This window comes from Antrostomus carolinensis, unplaced genomic scaffold (genome assembly GCF_000700745.2).
Source record: "Antrostomus carolinensis isolate BGI_N321 unplaced genomic scaffold, ASM70074v2 scaffold17420, whole genome shotgun sequence".
In the NCBI taxonomy this organism is placed as follows: domain Eukaryota; kingdom Metazoa; phylum Chordata; class Aves; order Caprimulgiformes; family Caprimulgidae; genus Antrostomus; species Antrostomus carolinensis.
This window is the reverse complement of record NW_010287889.1, coordinates 23,526-45,724: the sequence shown is the minus strand read 5'-3', so window position 1 is coordinate 45,724 and position 22,199 is coordinate 23,526. Positions and strand designations below refer to the sequence as shown.

The window sequence follows — 22,199 nt, the reverse complement described above, 5'->3', positions numbered from 1 at the left end:
TCCTCCTTTCTTCTTGGCAACTGAATTCACACCCCTGTGCCTGCCAGAAAGGGAGTCTGCTGCTCTTAATGATAGGGCAAACAGTTACCCAAAGCGAAGTATCCACTGGCTGCAGACTGGAAGTGGTGGCCATCACAGCTTCTTCAGAGCAAAGCAACTCTTCCTTCCTTCTAAACCTCCAATACTCCTGTCACACTAGCTGGGGAAGAAGCAGCTCAGCTCTGCACCAGGCTGCAGCAAGAGCATGCTTCCTTCAAGCTGACTGGGCAGTATTTACTGCTCAAAAGAGTAGTTTGTCATCTCATCAGTAAAAGAGCAGTGGAAATATGCTACATGGATCTAACTAGTCCATCTCCTTGCACTGACTCTCCTTTAACTTCCTAAGGACTTACATAGGAGAAAATGAAGCTAGTAACTAAATTAAGGTTTATAGATGACTCCTAGAGTCTTCTCTCCTTTGTGTTTAAAACAAACAACAGCTTTCCAAGGCCAGGCTGTCATACCACAGTCTCTATATTAATACTTCAGTTTTCTCCTTCCTAAATGTGCACACTTTCCTTAATTCATTTCACCTAAATTCCCACTTTCAGAGGGAGACCGCAGTAATGACAATTCCAACTTAAAACTGGACTCAATCCATTTAACTGAGGCATACAGGTCCTTCTAATGGTGTCTAGCTAGAAAGTCTTTGCCAAAACACGAGCTAGTAGTTAGTCCTTGGAGAAAACTCTAAATCCTTGTAACTGTGTTTGCACTGCAATGAAGCATAATGAATGTCATGTGAGAGGAAGACTGTCTACTCTTCAGACGAAAATTTAAGTAATTTTCATCCTTTTGCATTAAGACAGGCATCTTATAATACATTTCACCATAAACACCTTAACCTGTAAACAATATTTCCTGTAATGCTGACATAAGACAGACAATGGGACATAAAAAGCAGCATGAACAGGTTTTTACGTGTTAGAAACCGAAAGCTGTTTCCCTGAAACAGCAGTTGGGAGTTGTAGAAAACTAACAAGAGATGCAGAAAGAATTTTGACAATTTTACATATATTTATACGTGCAAAAACAAGCTCAAGGCAGGACAGTACTGGTGTTTCTATAGCTGTTCAAAGCATTTGTCTTTCCCTGAAAAAGCATGACCATTGAAATCAATCTAAAGAAAAAAAAAAAAAAATAGGTGCAATTTTTTTCAAGACCCTTAATTGTATTAAAACAAATCATGCTATGATTATTATGTTAATGGAAATGGAGCTATCTGGGAATACACCCACCTTCCTCCAGATGCAAAACTCAAAAAAATGAAATGGAAAAGTGCTAAATGTTCCAATAAACACAGCATTTAATGAGTTCCCATTTTTATGCTATTGAGGGATCAAGTCCCATGGAAGTAATTTCACCATGCAGTTGTTTTGACTAAAAATTGATAAGACATTTTCTACAATTTTAACAAGCTTTTTAGTGTTTTTTTCAAATGCATTGAATGCATAGGTTTTTATGCATCTAAGTTTTAGATGCAACAGAAGCTTAAATAGTTAACATGAGCAAAGGCCACGCTCATCTTTGCAAGTTGTGAGACATCTTTTTGCATATAATAATGACTAAATATTATAGTTCTCATTTATAAAGAACAAAAGGCAAAATTCAATAGGACTGCAACTTCACTGAGACTTAACAAAAGGAGGCAAAGCTATATAAAAGACACACCTTTGCTTTTCAGGCCCAAAGCAAAACTCTACAAAAGAAAGCAAAGGAAAAAGAGCAACAGCTCACCATTTCCTAAACTGTCACCATATTTCTTTCAGTAACATGAAATATACAAGCTACAGGCTTGAGAATAAAAAATTGTAAAGGGAGATATAGACAGGAAAGATGTAAGACACCTGTGTGGCTTTTACTCTCTACTTATGCATCTGAAATAAAAGAACTAATAGAGTATTACAGAAGAAATGTTTTACAGGAGGTTACTCTTGCCTATTGCTTTTGTTAAACATTTTCAAGACAACCTTTGCCAGTCATCATCAGAATATCTACAACTCTTTAACTAGGATGAAGGGGAGGAACTAACGACCCAGTTGCATGCACACCACAGATTGCTAATTCATGCTATCTGAGAATTTTCCTTCTGTCAGGAGAAGGCAGAGATAATGCAAAATCATTTTGCTTTTTATTCACCAGGCAGTTCAGGTCAAATTTATAATCTCAATTTTTTTTTTTCTCTTACCTGACAACAGGCAGTCAGTATAATTTATTACATACATAACAAAATCAGAATCGACATTTCATTGTGATTCACCTCTTAATTCCTTTGATAAAATTACTTCATTCAAAATATATACATTGAATACTAACCTAAACTGAAAGATGTACTCACCTTCTTGACTTTCTAGGCGTATTTTGATATAATCCAGGCAAAACTGTGGAAGACAACACAATAGTAAGATTTTACTTCTTCTCCAAACCAAAACTGACTTAATGCCCTTTAACTACTAGCAAACGTATTGCAATGGACTAAGTACCTGACTAATGAGAATTTTAAAGTAAAAATGTTTTTGTTTTTGTTTTTTTTTTCAGAAAACAAAGCCTACAGTTTAGCACAACTCAAGGAAGCAAATATATTCTTTACTACTCGATGTCTCTTTCAGTCATATTGACTGTTGAAACTAAAGATCTCTCCTAAGTACTCTGTTTTCAAAAAGGCTTAAAATACTCTGAAAAATACCATTAATTATAGGAGGAAAAATCTTCAAAAGAGAATGTCGTCTACCAGTATCAGTATTTAAGCAAATCAAACAATGGGGTTTTGCAGAGAGGTGGAAAGAACAAGTAACACCCCTCCGCTATTTATTTGGTTACTCAGCAAGAAGTAGGCATTTTGTCTGGTTTACTGCATGCAACTAACATTCAATGTCTCCTCAAAAATCTCCATGTCACTTAGAAGGTTAAAAAAAAACCCAAAATTGTTGTATAGAAGCAAAATCATTCACCTGCAGACATGTTTCTTCCTCCCACCTATCCATATCCATTTTTTGGTAACTGTTGTCTTCAGTTTTCTTAAATGCACACTAATCCATAAACCCTCCCCCACCCCCAACCAAATACACAGTTTTCAAGGGTTTTGCAGGCATGATGTGTCTATAAAACACCAGAACTAGACTGTATGCATCAGTATGCAATAGTACTTTGGGATTCTTTAGGAATCACAGCCTCTGAAATCAGAGGCAAACTTACTGAGCCACAGACACGTTTTGTTCAAGTACAAAAAAACTGAAAGGAGATTTATCAAATAACGAGTTTACTTACAATCACAGGTTCCACCACCATTCTTCGCAGCGTTCCTATTCGTATACTTCGGCAGTTCAGAATGACACTTTCACAGGAATTTTGATAATTGAGAGGTACAGCCTCAGTTACAATCTCTTGAGAAATAACTTTACGACGTTTTATTGGAGTGTTAGACACAATGTTCCCAAACTGAAAGGTAATTTTCAAGGTTTCAGAATGTCTCACTAAGATTTATTGCTAAAACAAGCTTGTTAAACACTATCGACTAGATTTTTTGGCTACTTTTCTGTTGGTCAACAGGATTACTTACTATAGCATCCACCTCAACCATATACAGAAGGGAGTTTCCTAAAGGACTTTTTGGAATACCTGAAGATGATAATGTTGGTAGATTCAAGAAAGAAACATAAGCTGACACTCGTAGACATTTTGTTAACATTTCCAAATCACAAGTAATGCTTCTAAAACCAATTTACTTTTTGACATTTTGAAACACTGTGCAGCCTGGCAAAACAGGGCTATTTTTAATACATTTTATTTGTTTATTTATGTAAGAACACTGATGCTGTAAAAGCACCACAATGTTGGTGGGTTTATTTTTTCTTTCAGTTTTTATTAGTCTGAAGTTTTGGTGATGATAAACACTGAGTTATTACTGAAGTGCAGCGCATCACCACATTAGCAGGAGTAGAATCTTCAAGAAATACAAACAAATAAGTCAAACAAAATTCCTTAAAGCAACTCTACAGAATTATTAAGATGTTTTTAGGATATATTCCATACATTACATATTTTAGGACATAAACACTGAAAGGCCACGTGGAGTTTGGCTCCAGTGCAAGAAAGTCTCTAGATGCTGACCAAAGCTGTAATCAAAATGAAGTCTCCTGTTCACCAACAGAACAATCTTACAAAAACCTACTAAAATGAAAGCTGGCAGATAGTCCTCAGATTAATACATTTATCTGTTGTATTGCTTATATTGCTCTCTTTTGATGAAGGATTTTCTATATACTAGTCTTGTCTTTGGTATTTAGATTGCTTCATAAAGCTGTCCATTAATAAACATTCTTTTGGGTTACAAAATACAATTACATTCCCACAGAAAAATATTTTAAGGGATTCAATATTTCTATTAAGACTAAATCTTGGCAATTATTTCCAAGTCCCTAATCACTAGCCTATCTTTGCCATAGTTCAAAATATACTTTTGGACGCTTCATTTAAATACAGTGGAGAAGGCAGAGATTCTAAATCCTTGTAATTAAAATATTTTCCTAGGACTTTTGTTGAAAACAGCTTTCCACCTTTGTCTGCTGGACAAGCTAAATATTAATCAAAGCTCAAAACTCAAATCACAGAAAAACAGTAAGACCATAAACATTAAAGTGGTGCCATGTTCAAGTAGCCTCTTCAGTAAAGAATTAATGACTATTTTGAGAGAAAAACAAATGAACAGAGCTTCTTAAAGCCTCTTCTACTACATGTGACAAAAACACTGGGATACCTGCAATTCTTGGTAGTTTCCTTGAATCAATGCAAAGTTTGTATTAAATTTCACACAAAAAAAAATTCTGTTTCCCTTGTTTTCAAAAGCAAGCTCTTTTCTACTTTTGTTTAAAATATGCAGCTAATTTCCAATTTTACAACTGATTCCTAAATACTAGTGAACAGGAACATATGGATATACAAAGGAAAACATCTGGGAGAGTTTCAGAAGTCTTTAGACACTATTGCCTTCATGATGCAATGCCTTCAATTAATCCAGCACATAATGCCAGAATAACTGAAATTCAAAGCCATTTACCATCCAAGCTTTTAGCCCCACAGCTTTATTGTAGGCTAGAGGTTCCCAGCTTTATATTGATAGTGGTGACTAATTATATACCACATTATAAACATCCATAATTTCATCAATTACAGCACCAGAATGTCAGCTTTTGAATCTCAACATAGCACGAAGGTTTTAGCATCATTACTTTAGCGTTCTAACTCAAAAAACCACAAAGGATTTAGACTGCAGGTGGAAATCTGATTAGATATTCTTGCTGAACAATACTCACAATAGTGAAACTGTAAAAGTGACCCAGGAATAGTTTTAATCAGCACTATTAATTCAACATCAGTTGCCACAGGAAATTTATTCGTCTTAATGGCTCACTATTGAGGTGGTGAAGTTTTTAACACACCGTGAAAGCCGTCCCCTTTGACAGCACTTAAGGAGTCTGTTCATGGTGCACTTTTTGTCTTTGTTTATCCAATTCATGCAGTGGTACTCAACTAAAAAACAAAAGCCCCACCATGAAATCCTTAAAATAAGTGCTATTAATGGGGACAGTTGTCAAGGTATTTTAATTTTAAAGGGCCACTGTTACTCCCAGTGCCTCTTTTCACGTTTAACTTTGTATGTCCAAAGCCTTACCAGGCAAATGCTGGTACTGACATTCTTCTGCAAACTAAGTGAACCCTTAAGTTCCATAGAGATACCCCGCCCGGTCTGAAAGAGTATACATTCAACACAAAAGTCTCTATGTTAAAAGCATAATTCAAATCATTATGAACGGCTGTAAAAATATAATGAAGACACATTTTCTCATGTTTCCAGTATTATGTAAGTAGAAATACTACTCAATGAGCTGCTAAATAAGAAAAGTTATCAAATATAGTCAACTTCTAACAATGCAAGACAAGCCTTTACATTTTCCATTTATGATTTGATTTTTGTTTTCTTTAAACAAAGCAGTAAATAGTACCTGATCTTTCATTCTTGCTTTTCTTGGTAGTGTGACTGCAATTTCTGTATCTGTTGTTATACTACCTATTCTCTGTTCTATTCCACAACTGTTTTCCTTTAATGCTGCTTCCACCTTTCCTGTAGAAGGAGCTGGGGAGGAGCGGGCTGAATCTGCAGGACGAGGTGAAATGCTTTCCATTCTCCTAGTGCTGCCACTATCCTCCTCATCATCATCACTAGACAAAACAACTAAACAGAACATATTAAATTCTCAACCACTACATTTTTCTATAACAGAAGTTTCTTTTCAAGCAATAGTTTAAAAGTAAATTATGTAATTGTCCTGCAGTTCCAAAAAAAGTCCACATTTATCATTATATTATGCTTTTATTAATGTTTATTTGGAATCTGCTTGCAGGTGCTCTCCCCCTCATTTTTCATTTCTCACAACTAACTATACAAGAAATGAGTATCATTAATCTGCCTCTAGACACAGAAGTGAAGCCATACATTTTTTGGTAAGACAACATGGTCTAGTAAAATAAGCATGGAACTAGAAATGTAATTTCTCAAATTCCAGTTTCTTTCTGTTTATAAATTAATTTGAATTTATGCAAAGAAAGCACAAAAATTAACAATTTAAAAAATATGAAATTTAAATAAATGGGAAAACCTGGACAGTGTTCAGATGTGTAGCTCAATAAGAGAGGAAAAAATATAAAATAAAAAAAAAACCAACCCAACTATCTTTCCCTTTGGGAGAATGAATGATGGAATTCTGCTAAGAATGTTTTTTTTTTACATTTAGAAAGTGTAAGTCTTTTACAAAAACAAACAGATTAATGAAATAATTTTTTTCCCCTAATGTTCATCCTTCTCAGAGAGTATCTCAGTATATGAAAAGGAAATTATAAAAATGACTGTCTTTGACTGTCCATCTTCCCCAAGAACACACCCACAAAAAAATTCCATGCAGATTCAGTAAACATGCAAGGACAGTTCCTTCATTATACAATATTTTGGGTTTCCAGTTTATGTCTATATTCATAAAAAGGTACTTACTTGGATCATTTAGTTCAGATGGTCTTGTACTCCTCTGTCTTAAGCTTCCTGTAATTTTAGGATTTTTTGTCCCAGTTATAAGACCAACTTTTCCATTCTGTCGTAACATAGAATGTCCTACAACTTCATTACTCAGTAGAATATCCGTTGGACCTTTCCCAACAGCAGAACTATAAAACTTCTTTGTGTTGAACCCTGTACCTGAAGATTTTTGCCCTGTTGAATTCTGATGTATTGAAGAACGTGATAAAGGTCCCACAGATTCATTTAATGTCACAGTTTGTCTGGAGACTCTTTGCAAATCCTTTAGAGAAGCACTTTCACAATGTCGGCATTTGGTCTGGTTTTCATTTGCCCGCCCACAATTTGGGCAATCAGTAGAATAATCAATTTGTTCCAAAAGCTAGATGGGACACACACACACACAAACAAAATCAGTAACTGTGTAAGTACAGAGATACCATTTCCAAAAGATGCATTTATTTTCTGATCAGAATAAAGACTGACAACACTGTATTAGCGGTTATAGTAAGCAGAGAAAGCAAACATTAAAACACAACGTAGTGGTATTTTCAGTTAAGAAAATTAAAAATGTTCTAAGTGGAACAAATATCATTTGTGGCAATTTTAAAGAACTGATTATTGTTGGACAATTCAGATTTTCCTTCTTGTCTTTCTTCTTTCCGTATGTAAAAGTTGCACACTGTTTATAAATATACATCCATCAGCAAGAAGGTCCAGTTACCTAATTTCTGTAAAAATAGTTTAATTGGACAAAAATAAAGTAACCTATGGATCGACAGAGGACTAGAGGAGAAAAAGGGGGAGAGGAAGAAGAGAAAAAGGAGGAGAGCAGAAGAAAAGCACTGAGCTTAAATGACAGAACCACTGTACTGTGAACTACTGAAGATAACAAATAAATACCTACATCCCACCAAAAAACTTATTGAAGCTGTTATCAAAACATAGCTATCACAATTTGCACCCCTCACCCCCCACCACAAACACCTTCCCAATAAAGAGGACTTCCTCAGGTGTGGGATCATCAATAATTTTTAAAAACAAATGTAAAGACAAAAGTCATACAAGGAGAATATATTATTTTTACAAAATTGCTGCAATTTAACGAAACTACTCATATCAGAGCAAAACAGAAATCTTAAGTATAGAATAACTGCACCCCTCTACCTCAACCACATACCAAAAATTTAAAACCAAGTTTCTTTCCATGGTTTCAGAGCCTGCACCTTGATGGTAGGGGTAGCAGTGTTTAATTAAGAGGAGCATGCTCTTTTTTAGACTCTATTTTAAGATGACTACTTAAGTACCTGAGTTCTTCGTAAATGTGTCTGCCTTATAACTTGTATAACACAGCATTTTTTTAAACTTTGAAATCTGTAAAATACAAATACTCTGCCCTATCTCTAAAAGTTTCAGAATTCAAAGCTTTTGTTATTTTTCAGCTTTTTTTTTTTTTAGTAAGGACATCCGAAGCAGAAAATCCTCCTTCCCTTCAAAATGATGTATATTTTTAACAATTAGAAAGTGCAATCTGTTGTAGTCTAGTCAGATGAAAACCATTTGCACTTTGCCTTACAAGCAGCAGGTTACGTCTGCAATTCTTCTGGCACAAAATCACAACCAACACTTGTGAATTGTTCAGAGGTTCCATAAACCTCTGATCTATCATCTACACACTTTGGCTACTCATGACTCATGAAAATGCATATGGTTCATGACAAATGCATAATTCATTGTGTTATATCCCTTTACTACACTAAAGGATAAAACTCAACCCATTTAAGGAAGAAAATAGAACCAAGAGTTGTGCTAGTGAATTAATTTGCAGCAAGACATGTTCTGTATCTAGAAAGTGTATCCACAAACCACACAGTCTTACAGGTTCATCTAGCCCTGAGCTGTACTTTCAACAGTGGCCAGTGGTAGGTGGTTGCGAGCGCACAGAATAGAGTAAGGATGTACCCTCCTTACTATATGTAATAATTAAAAAATTAGGTATTTTCTCAATCAGTGGTTGAGTTTAAATCAACCTGTTTAATGACAATGTAGCCTCACATATTTTATCAATCCCTTTTTGGTATCTCACAATAGATCGTGTGAAAAATGAGGGTTTCACCTTTTTTAGGCTTACTGCTTGACAGTTTTACCACAGACACCATGCTCTTGTGTTTGAAAAAAAGTAACTGGTTTCCCTTCATGACTTGTTGGTGTTCTCAAATTTACACATTTTTAGGATATGCATGGGGAAAAGTACCAGACGTAATTATTAAATAGTGTTTACAAGTGTAATCTGTCTGACGGTTTTGGAAATGAAATCATGCCCCCAGAACAACGGAATCGACTCTGCTGCTTTTTTACTGGGGAGACAGAGAACAGCTTGTTTTCGCAATGTGGTCAGATACACGCAGACTGGTTCAAGGACACGAAGCTGCTGACGCTTCTACATACAGCTCAGCTCTCACCTTCCATGCGTGTACAATGCACGAAGTAGTTCTGGAAGTCAGGACCATGGCTTTGTACTAGGGAGAATATGCTGGAAGCGCATCTTGCTTCTACATGTGCACAGAGTTGCCTAGTTAGAGCTACGAGTGACTGCAAATGGCCTACACAGATCACAATCCAGCCGTAAATTATGAGGCTGTCTCCTTCCTCTCATGACAATTCACACAATTTATAAGGAAGAAACTCTGTGTATTAAGAGATTACATTTACTAGATCTTCAAACTGAAAACTGTTTTATCAAGGCAGTGACAAGATTCCATTTATCTTTCAATTGTTTTCTTTAGTGACCATTTCAATCTAGAGGATTGTTTTCTGCCTTTGTCCCTCACCTGACAGGACATGAGCAATGACTATTTCACTTCTTTAAACAAACATAAGCAAAGTTATTGAAGTAATGATTAAAACAAAACCCACAGAACTGTTATGTCTTTTGTTTTGTTTTTAACTGCTTTTCTACTTCATTACTTAGTTTTTATAGATCATATCTATATAGATATCATATGTAGATCAAAAACTCAGTTATAAAAATTTCCAAGGAATATCTTATTAACTAAATATATAATGGAAATGCCTAAAAGTAGTACCAAGTGTTTCATCTTAACAAAGAAATACAGTCTGACTTACTTCCTAACACACAGGAGCAAACACAAGTTGATAAGATATAATAATTACAGATCTACTTTTTTTTTTAACCAAGATCTCCTTATTGGAAATTTTGCTTTGATAGTCATACAGTGTGACCTGTACGTGGGCATTATGAATCTTCCATAGTAACCTGGGAAAAAGGTTAGGAAGAAGGAAGAAGAAATATGGAGAGTTTCACAAGAATTTCCAAAGTATCTTAAGTCTGATATTCAGAAAAGTTCCAAACAAAACATCCTTGTTGGCTGCATCTAGACCAGAGAATGCCATTTGGATACCTGCACTAGTTTCACTGAGAAAGTAACTTAGTAAGCAGTACTTGCATCCTTGCAGTACCTCTGTCTTTATTGTTACAATGAGTACAGAAAATCATGACACCTCAAAAAAAAAAAAAAAAATCTGTCAGAGTAAAATATTGTTCCTCTATTTTACAGACAGCAAACAAAAATTATCAGTTTCTGGTTTATCAATTAGCCAATCAACACAGGTTCTTTTGCTTTACAGTGCAGTGTCTGTTCAAATCGGAAAATAAGTATTTCATGGCTAGTATCAATATTAACACTTAAATGTCTTCATCATTATAAACTTTTTTAAAATTTATGTAAATCTTTCACCAAACTTTAGGGATTTTTAGAACATCAACTTATTATACAACTGAATGCCTGTATTTAAAATACGTGTCAACTTGTAAAGCTAAACAGAAGTCCACGTTTTTAAAATCTAACTCACCTTTAACTGGGTTAAGCATTTTTTTGTTGTAGAAGATAGTGTCAAGTCAGACTGATATGAATTGCAGTGACGTTTCTGTTGCACCTTTCTTTTAATTTCAGATTCTGATTCCGACTCTGACTCTTCTGTGTTTTCCATTATACTGTCTAGGAGTGAAAAAATGCAAAATGTTATCAAGAAATGTCGACCCCCACAGGCTGTTAAATTATCAACTTACTTCTTCACATACACTAACTTGAACAAAGTATAACCACCTTTTTAAACACCCAACAAGCCACGCTCCGTCAAGTGTATTATGATTTGTTTTATGAATAAGAAAAAATACCCCAAAGTAACTTTGAAAATGTTTTTTTATTGATACAAGTTCAGTAAAAATTTGTAGCTTAGTATCTCTGGAGGAGGCTTTGGACTTGAAAATCTATGCTAACTTCACTACAACTAGAATGGGACATCTGCTACTGAAAGCAAGAGGGGATTTGCTAGATTACGCTGATGGTAATTTTCATTAAAGGACTGCTGGCGATTTCAGTTGTTTTTAAAATAACTGAAGCCTAATTTAAAATTACTTATAACATGTCCGAACAGGATGCAGAAATCTGTCAAAAAGGGCAAAATCCTCCCTTCATACACAAACTTGTATAAATCTAGAAAAACATGATATAAGGATAGAAATACATATACTAAAGGTTATACAAAGTTTGTTGTCACACCCGCCCACAGCAAGTATTCAAAAAATTACCCTGCTTAAAAGAAATTAGAACTCTAAACATAACTCACCCATTCCTTGAGACCGTGGTAACCTAACGTGATCTGCTTCTACTTTCTGAAGCTGAGGCGGGTATTCTTTTCTGGAAAATAAATTAGATATACAGTTGTACTCTTGACAGACGCCATTATAATTTAGCCACAATTATACATTAACAAAATAAACCTGAAATGTATCTGAAAGCTATGAATAAACAACCTCTCCTACAACATACTATTGTACACTTAAAAAAAATATTACCAGAATACTAGGAACATCTACAGTAAAGGTCTTAAAAGTGTTTTTGATCTAGATCCCCTTTGATAGTAATCAACAGTTCAGGAGTCCCTTACTTTCAGACCCAAATGTTCAAAGACTGAAGCCTGCATCTCCTCCTCCTGATTAATGAAGTACAAGATAGACATTTTTAAAATCCAAAAATAGAAACAACTATTATTTTAATAGTAATGTAGATTCCACAAGTTCCACAATTGAAAAAAACAGGAAGAGAAGAGGCTAAACAAAGGAAAGAAATCTGATGTCAAAAACTGTTGCGGTCAGAAAATAAAAAGAATAAGACAGGAGAAGACATAGTTTCTATGTGTTTGTTTTAAAAATATATATTATAGACAAATTAGTGGGTAATAAAACTTTTGTTGGTATAATTTGTATAATGTACATATAACATATTTTTTGTGCAAATTAATGCAATATAAAGCATTATACTAAGATTTTTTTAGTCTCCTGAAAGGTATTTTCAGTTTATACACAAGCATGTCAAAACATGCTACTACCAAATTGAGATTCCTGAAGCTCACTGCACCTCAGTTTCTGTTCGTGGCAGTTGTCTCTCTCAGCTGTCTTACCCTGCTCTGCAGCTGCAGATTACTGTTCCTGTTATAACAGAAGATGGCACACACCTGAAACACAGGAGGCCTTGCCAACAACTTCAGCAGAAACCGTTTTTATTGGCAGGCTAAGCCAATGTACTGGGCTGCAAATGGGTCACACACATCCCATACTGCTACCTCTGATTACAAAGATATTAATCAACAGCAAGGGGGCAAAGAGAACAGCTGTAAGCAGTAACATCACAAATTAACAGCTAAATTTTGAGGACCCATCTGACAAAAATCTGGCTATGGCTGAAGCAGATGTCAGCATTAGGCAGTCTTTCTTTCAGCAAATTATAAACCCTTTGCATTTTCTGCACTTCTAGGTAATATTTCTCAGGGTTTTCCGTATTTTATTATTAACTAGTATCTCTGGAACAAGATTAATCTACAGTGCCCTCTGGGGAGGTAAGAAGTATTTCTTACCACATCTGGCCTGCTAAATGCATTAACCCACTACTAAACACAAATACATCTTATTGCACAGGCTGCCCAGAAAGGTTGTGGAGTCTCCTTCCCTGGAGATCAAAACCTGCCTGGATGGAGTCCTGTGCAACCTGCTCTAGATGTACCTGCTTAGGCAAGGGGGTTGGACTAGATGATCTCCAGAGGTCTCATCCAACCCCCACCATTCTGTGATTCTGTGTTGAGGGGCTGCCACACAAAGGGGCAGAAAGAAGGACTGAGAAACAAGCATGGCTGGATTTCACCACAGAACATAGAGACATCACAGTACTTTACACGAGTGCTCATAAACACAACACAGATGACAGATTAAGTAGTTTATTTGTTACTGATCGTGTCAAACATGTTTCTGAAACAATTCTGCTCCCCCAAAAAGTTTTTGTTAATGCCTGCACACACAAAAACTAAACCAAAATCAGAAACTCAATACAAATATTTGTTCATAAATTAAGTGCAGGATTTTTTTTGAACATTTTCTTTAAATATTTAAATCACAAGGGATTACTTTAAAGGCAGAATTGTTGGAAACATAAGGCAGAGCTCAAACTAATCATTACACAATGAGAAGCTGTTACTATCAAAATCAATGATAATAATGTTCTAAAGGGTAGAAAAAGTCCCATAACATCATTACAGGAGATTTTAAAAGTATGAACTTTGCAGTGAGGATGCATCAACTGCTGTCTGACACATGCTACAATTACCTTCCAGCTGTATTTCATAACAAGAAATCTTGTTGTGAACATAACCAGTTAGAAAAATTAGTTTCTGTAAAATGTTTTAAACATAAAATATTTAATTGATATTTAAGATAAACAATATTTAAATTAATTTACATTTAATTGAAAGCAATGAAAACAATATGGTAGATCTAGAATACTAAGTTTTCTTTTAAAACTTAGTTTGACAATTCAAGGTCTCTGGACATTTGGAAGTTGATTTTTTTTTTCCTAAAAATCATACAAGTTTGTATTACATTTTAAACATGCAACATGTATGTATCATTTTAAGATGATAAATTCATCACTTAACCATATATTTAGAAATATATTTTTGACAATAAACTGGAATACAGTAGCATTATTTACTCTTGTCTGAATCTTGTGTTATCAGCATAGACTCATATTGATACTTATTAAATGGCCACTTGCAAGAATACACAAGGGCTAGCATAAAACAAGTATCGTTCTTCTCCCACAATATAAGACTTTCACTCATAGGCTCACAATGAACCAGTAACACCCAAACCTAAGTTACAAAAAACAGCTCCAAGTCAGCTGAGGCTTCCCAAAACACTTTTACTTGATTAGCAATTCAAGGTTAGGTTTTAAGTTGCTTTGAGTTAGAAACAAAAGTGAAGCCAGTTTAAAACACAAGATTTCACCTTAAAAAATGCTTTCCTGGAGACAATTGCTGCCCTCTTGTAGGAGGGCTGTTACTTGAAGCACCTCCCACTCTGAAAAACCCCCACACAAACAAAAAGGTAGAGTCCACCACCATGAAGTTTTTACAGATGACAAAACAAAGCCTCTCCCCTCAGCATGATGTTTGTTGCCACTTGAACAGCTCCAGATCCATTGATACCTTCTCTAGTGAAGTACTCAGTACACTTAGCAGTTTACTTGTGTGTGAGAGTGCAGTAACAGAATGGAAAATATAGTGGGCTTTTTTAAATCAAACATGACATCTATTTTTAAAAGGACTATTTGGAAAAGAAAAAAAAATATAAAAATTAAAAAACATGAAGCACTTGAACAAAACAAATGCGTTCTTGCTGTTAAATCCTAACTTAAACTAATAGTCTCCTGTTTCTGGGAGGAATAAATGAGGGATCAAACAGTTAACCAGATCAAGGCACAAGACTATCTACATACTAAAGTGTGTAACAGAAAAAACAAGAAAAACAAAATTGATTGCTGTTCCTGCCATCCTAGCAAGTATTAAAAATGCACCAATTTTTTTTTGCCTGTTAGGCTTCCTAAAAATATTTCTTATGAGATTCATATTTTGCTTGAAGAACAAGGCTCCATGCCCAGAGATTAAATCATTTCAGGCACCTCTTATCTTATCCATTATAAGCAGTTTTTATTTTAATACCTTAAAGTACAAGGAAGGTAGACCAGTATTTGATAAAAGCAACCTCAAGAAGTACTAAAGCATTAAACAGCAAAACATTAATTACAAGACCAAGAAAGGTTAGGCTCTTCCTGCAAGAGACATGACAAAAATAGGGAGGTAGTCTGCACTGTGGAGAGTCCTGAACTTTTGCCACATCTTAACAGCTAAATGGTATAGCATTCTTGACTAAACATGTCTTGCCTGGAAAGAATGGTGTTACTGATTTAGTATTTCCAGTACACATTCAAGACTACTGCCATACTCCTCTCCTGATTGAATTGGACCCTACTATCTTCACCCCGGGCTAGCAGACAGACCTCTGTGACACCCTCCAGACAGTGAAATTTTCATACTAAAATCTCTTCCCTAGGGAAACAAAAAAAAACAAAAAAAAAAAAAGAGAGGAGGGCATGATGGGGACTATTTCTGTGTATGCCAGAAAAAAATAAACCTAAAGAAACATCTGGATCTGGGAATTTAGGATACAGTGTTTAGATCAGAGCTTTCAAAACTACCACAATCTGGTCTGAGTCACATCAAAAATACCATGTATATGCAACGCTGCACCAACTCCTAACTTTGTTGAGGTGTAGTCTCACACAAGAGCTGTGTTTAATGCACAGCCTGGCTCTTTTTGAGGCTGCCTTATTCAGCCTTTCCTCACTCGGCCTCTGTATACTTGGAGTTATACTGCTGCAGGCCAGCTATTGGTTTCTACATCATTACACAAAAACAGGGTAAAGCATGGTAAGACAGGAAGCACCAAGCTGCTGAGGTGAGATTTACCTTCAGTGTGTCTGATAGGAAAAGCAGAGTACAAAAGTCAAAGGCTGAAAGAGAGAAGCAGCAGCACAGGGAGTTGGGTTTTTAGTACACAGACCAGTAGCCCCATTTGGCCCAGAAAGTCAAGAGTTGCATCTGCACTTAATCATGATGGTAATGATTAAAACTAAATTTAACATCTCCTGCCTAAATCATCTTCCCCTGCTGGGACAGCAGCAACAAGCAGGGAAGGAAAAAATAACATAACCAGTAGTACTGGATTATGAAGCAGCAGGTGTCCCCAAGGAAAAATTAAGATCACCAGCACGCAACTCAACTCTAGTCTTCCTATGAGACACAGTACCAAATTAAAACGTTAATAGCTGAAAGGTTAACTAATAACATAAATGTAGCACAAAAGAAAAGCAGGAAAAAATAGGCAGCAAGAAGATGATCAAATCCCTTCTTGGAGGGCCAAAACTAACTGGTGAGTATCTCTTTGATGCTTCTTTTAAGAAATAACAAAAGGTAGTAAAACAGAAAGGCTTGATTTTACCACTGAATTTGAACTCAAGCTAGAAAATCCTGAATGTTGTTTAAACAATTCAACCTGATATCAAGTGAATACTGCCAAAAAACACCTACATAAACAGGATATTTTAAAACTCAATAAATTAATTACTGTCAACAAAACATTCACACTCACATACAAATTTAAGCTATATAGAAAGAAAAACAAATGTATGGTATTTCATATTGCTAATAAAACATTAACAGAGTAAAACAGATGCAAAACAAGTGAGAAATGAGCTTTACGGTGTGACCGGTTTTGCTACACATTTTCTGTTAATTGCTTTAATATATACACTTCATGAACAGAAGGTAAACAGTAATGTAGTAAAAACCTTGAATGCTATTCAAACCAACCTTAGAGTGAAGACAGAGTGAAAGGTGTTAAACACCCCAAGATATATACTTCGGAACCACTCTACTACACAAAGTTTGCTGTTCTACAAAAAGAATTAGCACTGAATTCTTAAACTCCAGATAAAGTTAAAACTTATCTATTTTCACATTGAATATAGATAGATAGATGAGTTTCCAGTGGAAATGTATTGAAATTTCACATCAACATGGCAGTATTTAGAGATGGAGGTAAAAGGCTGTTTTGGGTAAAAGGGAGTAAGTGAATCACAGAAACGGAACAAAAACAACCGACCCCCCTCATATATGAGCAGATATGATTGACTGGATTGAATATTCTTTACCTAGCACTGATAAAGCACTCATTCAGTTAATTTTCTTAATGCTCGTTGTCATGCTCATTTCATCAACAGTAAGCTTACCTTTCTTTTCGGTCCAGATTGCTTAGAATATGAAAAAAGAAAAAAAAACATAAGATGCAAAGCCCCACATGTATTGCACATCACTAAATTCAAAAGTTATTAAATATGAACTGTAACAGTTTCATTGCCTCTTGCACTCACTGGATTAGTTTTCAAATAAGCATTATTATTTTTCACAGCATTTTTGTAACATTCATTATAAACGCACAAACAAATGTTACTTTGCAGACAGCAACAGTCAGTGGTCTAAACGCTGCATTGTCTTCCCTCTTTTTCAGTGTGTAAGATCTGATTCATTCTGAACTCAACAGGGTCATCTCACTTAATTCACTGCAATGCAGAACCTGACATGACAGAATCCTAATACATGAATTAGGATCAAGCCTCATTTCCAACCCGATTGCCATGCAAAAGAAGATAAAGCAAATTTACATAACAACTTGTTTCCAACTATTCAAAAAAATATTTGTTTAAATTGAGGAAAAAAAATCAGAAAGCGCTATCTAAATATTTAGGAGACCATGTGCAAGCAAGCTACTGGATAGAGCAGGATAAGCAGAAGCAATCAACCTCCTCCTGAGGTTTTGGCTAAAAAGAATCTCCAAAATACCTAAGAATTAGGGCCACTAGTTCCAGGTTTCCTTTAACATCAATGAAAATAGCTGGTGCTCCCAACTCAGGGCCTTTGTATACCAAAACTGATATAAAAATAGATCAAACTAAGGACAGCATGAAGACAGCCTGAAAACAGTATCTTTATCTCCCCTGCCTTTCAAAATTTGCAATACGGAATGCTGTAAGCTTTTAATCTACGTAGCTGATCCCCCAAATATCAAAAGCCTAACAAACTTCTGTCGTATATGCATTACATTAACACTACTCTAAACCAGACCAAATTCAAACTGTTTCCTGTTACACTCCAGTCAAATTAAACAGAGTAATAAAGAGTAATATAAACTCATTTTCCTTTCCTTTTCGCAAACAGAACACTCACAAGAATAGAGCAAACTCTCTCTAATTCTGTTACCCAGACGAATGGCAGGATTGAAAGCAAACCAGGTAAGAAGGTAATCCTGATAATCCAGAGAGTGTGAAAACAAATTCTATCTCCACAGTGCTCTGGGTTCTGAGAAGACAGTAAAAGGAATTCAAAACTGAGTGTGATCACTGCAACTAAGTCTGGGGTGGGGGTAATCAGTCAATGCCCTATGAAACTGGGAAAAAAATTGCTTCCAACTGGAGCTAGCCTTTATAAACAATAAACACTGGTTTTGTGCAAGTCACATCTGAGTTTATAAATCCAGTCAGATCCAAACCATGTCCATATGGAGCCTTACACAGCACCTTTGCATCCTTGGCACAGTTAATACGTAACTCAGATTAACTGTTTACAGGTGCTGTAGAGTCCAACTGTTAAGAATTGTAAATTTTAATGCTAAGGAAACTTAAAAGCAGGAAAAGACTTTCCAGAATGCCTGATACTGTACACCGTCATTACGTTAGATGCCTCACTGGCTTGTTTTAAAACCTGTATTAAAATAATGCATTTAAAAGCATTCTTCCTTTTACATCTCTGAAAGATTAAGAAATAAGAATCCTGGACAGATCCAGGAATTATAACAAGCAGTGTCCCTACAAATGGCTTCATGCAGCTCATGCATAAGATTTGTTAGACATGCTGTACATACGTGCTATTCCAATGCCAAGTCTTAGAGAACAGTCAGCCAATAGCATAAGACAGAACTATGTGTCCATTAAATGAAGCAAAATTGTTTGAACCAACTATAACACTAGGCGAAGCTGTATCTGAAAATCTGTTGTATCAGAAGTGAACAAATTTTAATTCCATCCCCAGATTCCACTGGAAAAAACATGAATAATATTTATCAAAATATTATTTTGAAATGCCCAATTTTGTTGTACCGGAAACTTATATTTTAAATATGAGTGCAACAGATATACAGCCAGAATTTAAATTAACATGCATATGCAAAGAAGTTGGACAAAGAAATGAGAAATACAGTACACATCACAAGCTCCAAATTCAACCTGATAGAGATTACAACTGAGTTTCATAATTAGCTTGCCCCATGTGACACCATCCCCACTCAAAGAACCTAGTACAAATAACAGAATCTGTAACGTCAATGCCAGAGGCTCAATCTGCTCAGAATTAATTTAATCATGTTTTTATTTTTGGTTATCCTTTCAATAATCCACTATAAAATTAAGAACAATATGTTAAGTTAGATAAAACTATTTTCCCCATGTTGTTACTGCTCACCTACCATAAAACAATTCTACAAATGCAGACAATGTAAAAGAACATGTAAATTAGTGTAAGAAAAAAAAAAACAAAACAACACAACACCTTAGAACTCAACTTCCATGCTACCAGATTTTCTTTTTTTGATATATACCTAGAATTTTATTCTTGGTTTCTCACTCACATTTTCTGAATATACTCCTTTCTGAGGACACACCATCAGAATTGATTTTTAAACTCAACTATTGTCTCATGTCAGTAAAAACTAGCAAAAAAGTTATAAAAAATTCACAAAAAACTAGAAATCTATGACCAAAAAATTACTCACTTTATATGCACTGGAATTTTGTATTATGGACAGTTTTAAATAGTCCTTTCCCTCCCTCCCCCTGAACAACTATAGTCTTCCCATTCATAAACTTCCATTTTCCATATTGATTAGCATTGAGATTCCCCCTCTTTTCTTAATAAAAAAAAAACCAAGTATGACAGATGGCCATGTTCTATTCATTTTCAATCCTCTAACTTGGAAACAAAGCTTTCAAAAAGTAGCCAATTGAGTCAAAGAGCAAAAGATGCTGGAATTAAATATCCTTTGCACAGTTCCTCTATAAAACTCACTCTCAGTCAATTAGATCATGCTGGTTCTGCCATCCTCCAGCAGCAAAACACTGCTTGCAATTGTTATGAATATTTCCTGCCTTTGAAACTCTTAGCATAAAAGTTAATTATCTGTTGTTAATGTGAATGAACTACAGTAACAACCCTAAAAGAAAACATATTTAGAAACATTTGAGATGACAAGTATTCAATTACTTCATGCAATATTCAGCTTGCCTATATTATGCATTAGTTTTCTTTCCATGTGTCACACATACGGAGTCACTACTTCCCCCCAACCCCCATTACATTGTAAGCTTATAAAGAAGCAAGTCCCATAGGTGAGAAAAGCAAGCAGGCAAGTCTAACATCCTCTCAAGATTGAGAACCTCTGGAGCAGGCTCTCTTGCATGCTGAAGAAGCTTACAGCACCTAACTAGATAAAATGAATCCAGGCTGACTGGCTGTTTCAAAGAACCATCTTACAATAAAGCTGAAATCAAACACACTAATAATATTAAGGGCAATTTTCAGAGATCCAAGAAAGAGCAGTCTCACATGATTTTGCTTACTTCAGATCATTTTAATTAGCACTGCAGATCAAGATTTTATCCCTTAGAATTAAAAAAAAAAAAGTGAAAGCTAAGGGCATGAATGCTTCGAGATGTCCCATGCTTTCCTCAATGGAACACTGAACAAAAATATTCTACAAAGGACTGCAGGTAAGAAGAAAAGAGCACAGGTGGTTCAGCCTAAACCACACTGTTAACATAAGCCTTGCCTTTCAGTTTAATCTGTGGGAAAAGTTCTGCCAATCCTCCTTAGTCATCCTTGCCATGCTATGATGGGAAGAAATGTAAAGAAAAGGGAGATCTCCACTGCTGCATCTGCTGTTACTAAAGGAAGGAAATGTCCATGCTATTTTCCATTTACAGATGATAGTACAGTCTGAAATGGAAGGAGGCAACAATGGTGTAGGTCCTCAGGGACAGGACTGCAAATTCCATTTTTCAGTCTGTTTCTTCAATGCCAGATTACTCTAATACACGTTTGGATCACATCATTCATTCACATAAGTATATGGGCTTTGTTTTCCTGAAGACAGCAAATGAAAGTGAGAGAAGTGGGACAAAAAAGAGGGGGATGCCTACGTATGATCCTACCACCCCAAAAAACCTACACAAAAAAACAGAGAGGAAAAAAGAGGGAAGAAGAAGGAGTCTTCAAAATGCTGAGAAGATGCAGTCACATGGGCTGGTGTAAATCCTTGAAATTTATAGATAAAAAGAGCTCGGAATGAACAAATTTGGAAAGAAAATTCCTTAAAGCAATGGTTAGCTCATATGTTTGTGATGCACATTGGGTGTGAAAACCCTGTAAAAAAATTAAAACAACCCTGCAATTTAGAGAAGTCTGACGTAGTTTTAAGTTTCCAAAACAATTAAGTTTAATTCAGAATAGCTGAGTAAGATTTCCCAGTTTCCAATCATCCATTCTAACAACTATTTATATAAATGCAAAATCTTGCTTCTGATATGCCCCAGTTTATATATTTTATGCTGTATTTACAGACTATATATGATCAAAAGATCTATAACTTAATCTTCAGATAGATCTTATACAAGCCAGAGTTTCTGTGAATTAGCATTTGATGATCATGTTGTCAGTTACGTGATTTTCTACTTCATACTACTTTGTCCATTTAAAAGTACTTTTTAAACACAATTATATTAGCAGGCGCTCTCCTCCTGAATATGTGTAATAGTGTGCTTTAAAATTAGTAAATTCTAGAATTACATAATACACAAAGTCCTAAATGGTAAGTTTTATGAAACGTTAGTAACTAAGATCAAAGGTCACGATCAAGAACGCAACCTGCTAGTTGAAGATGTCCCTGCTCATTGCAGGGGGGTTGGACTAGATGACATTTAAAGGTCCCTTCCAACTCAAACTATTCTATGATTCTATAATGCGTCATGTAATTACTTTTGCTTCCTTAAAACACTTTATAACATAAGGAAAACCA

At 35.4% G+C, this 22,199-nt stretch overlaps 1 protein-coding gene across 1 annotated transcript in view; it reads right to left on the bottom strand.

Annotated features, from left to right (window-relative positions):
- The window catches only part of SENP6 (SUMO specific peptidase 6), a 45,650-nt gene that overhangs the window by 5,499 nt on the left and 17,952 nt on the right, over window positions 1-22,199 (bottom strand). Inside the window, exons 6-11 of the mRNA XM_029084212.1 lie at window positions 11,756-11,826; window positions 10,979-11,124; window positions 7,085-7,388; window positions 6,042-6,271; window positions 3,307-3,477; window positions 2,387-2,420 (exon numbers count right to left, since the gene is read on the bottom strand). Coding sequence (XP_028940045.1) covers window positions 2,387-2,420; window positions 3,307-3,477; window positions 6,042-6,271; window positions 7,085-7,388; window positions 10,979-11,124; window positions 11,756-11,826 — 956 coding nt within the window. The remainder of the gene's footprint in view (window positions 1-2,386; window positions 2,421-3,306; window positions 3,478-6,041; window positions 6,272-7,084; window positions 7,389-10,978; window positions 11,125-11,755; window positions 11,827-22,199) is intronic.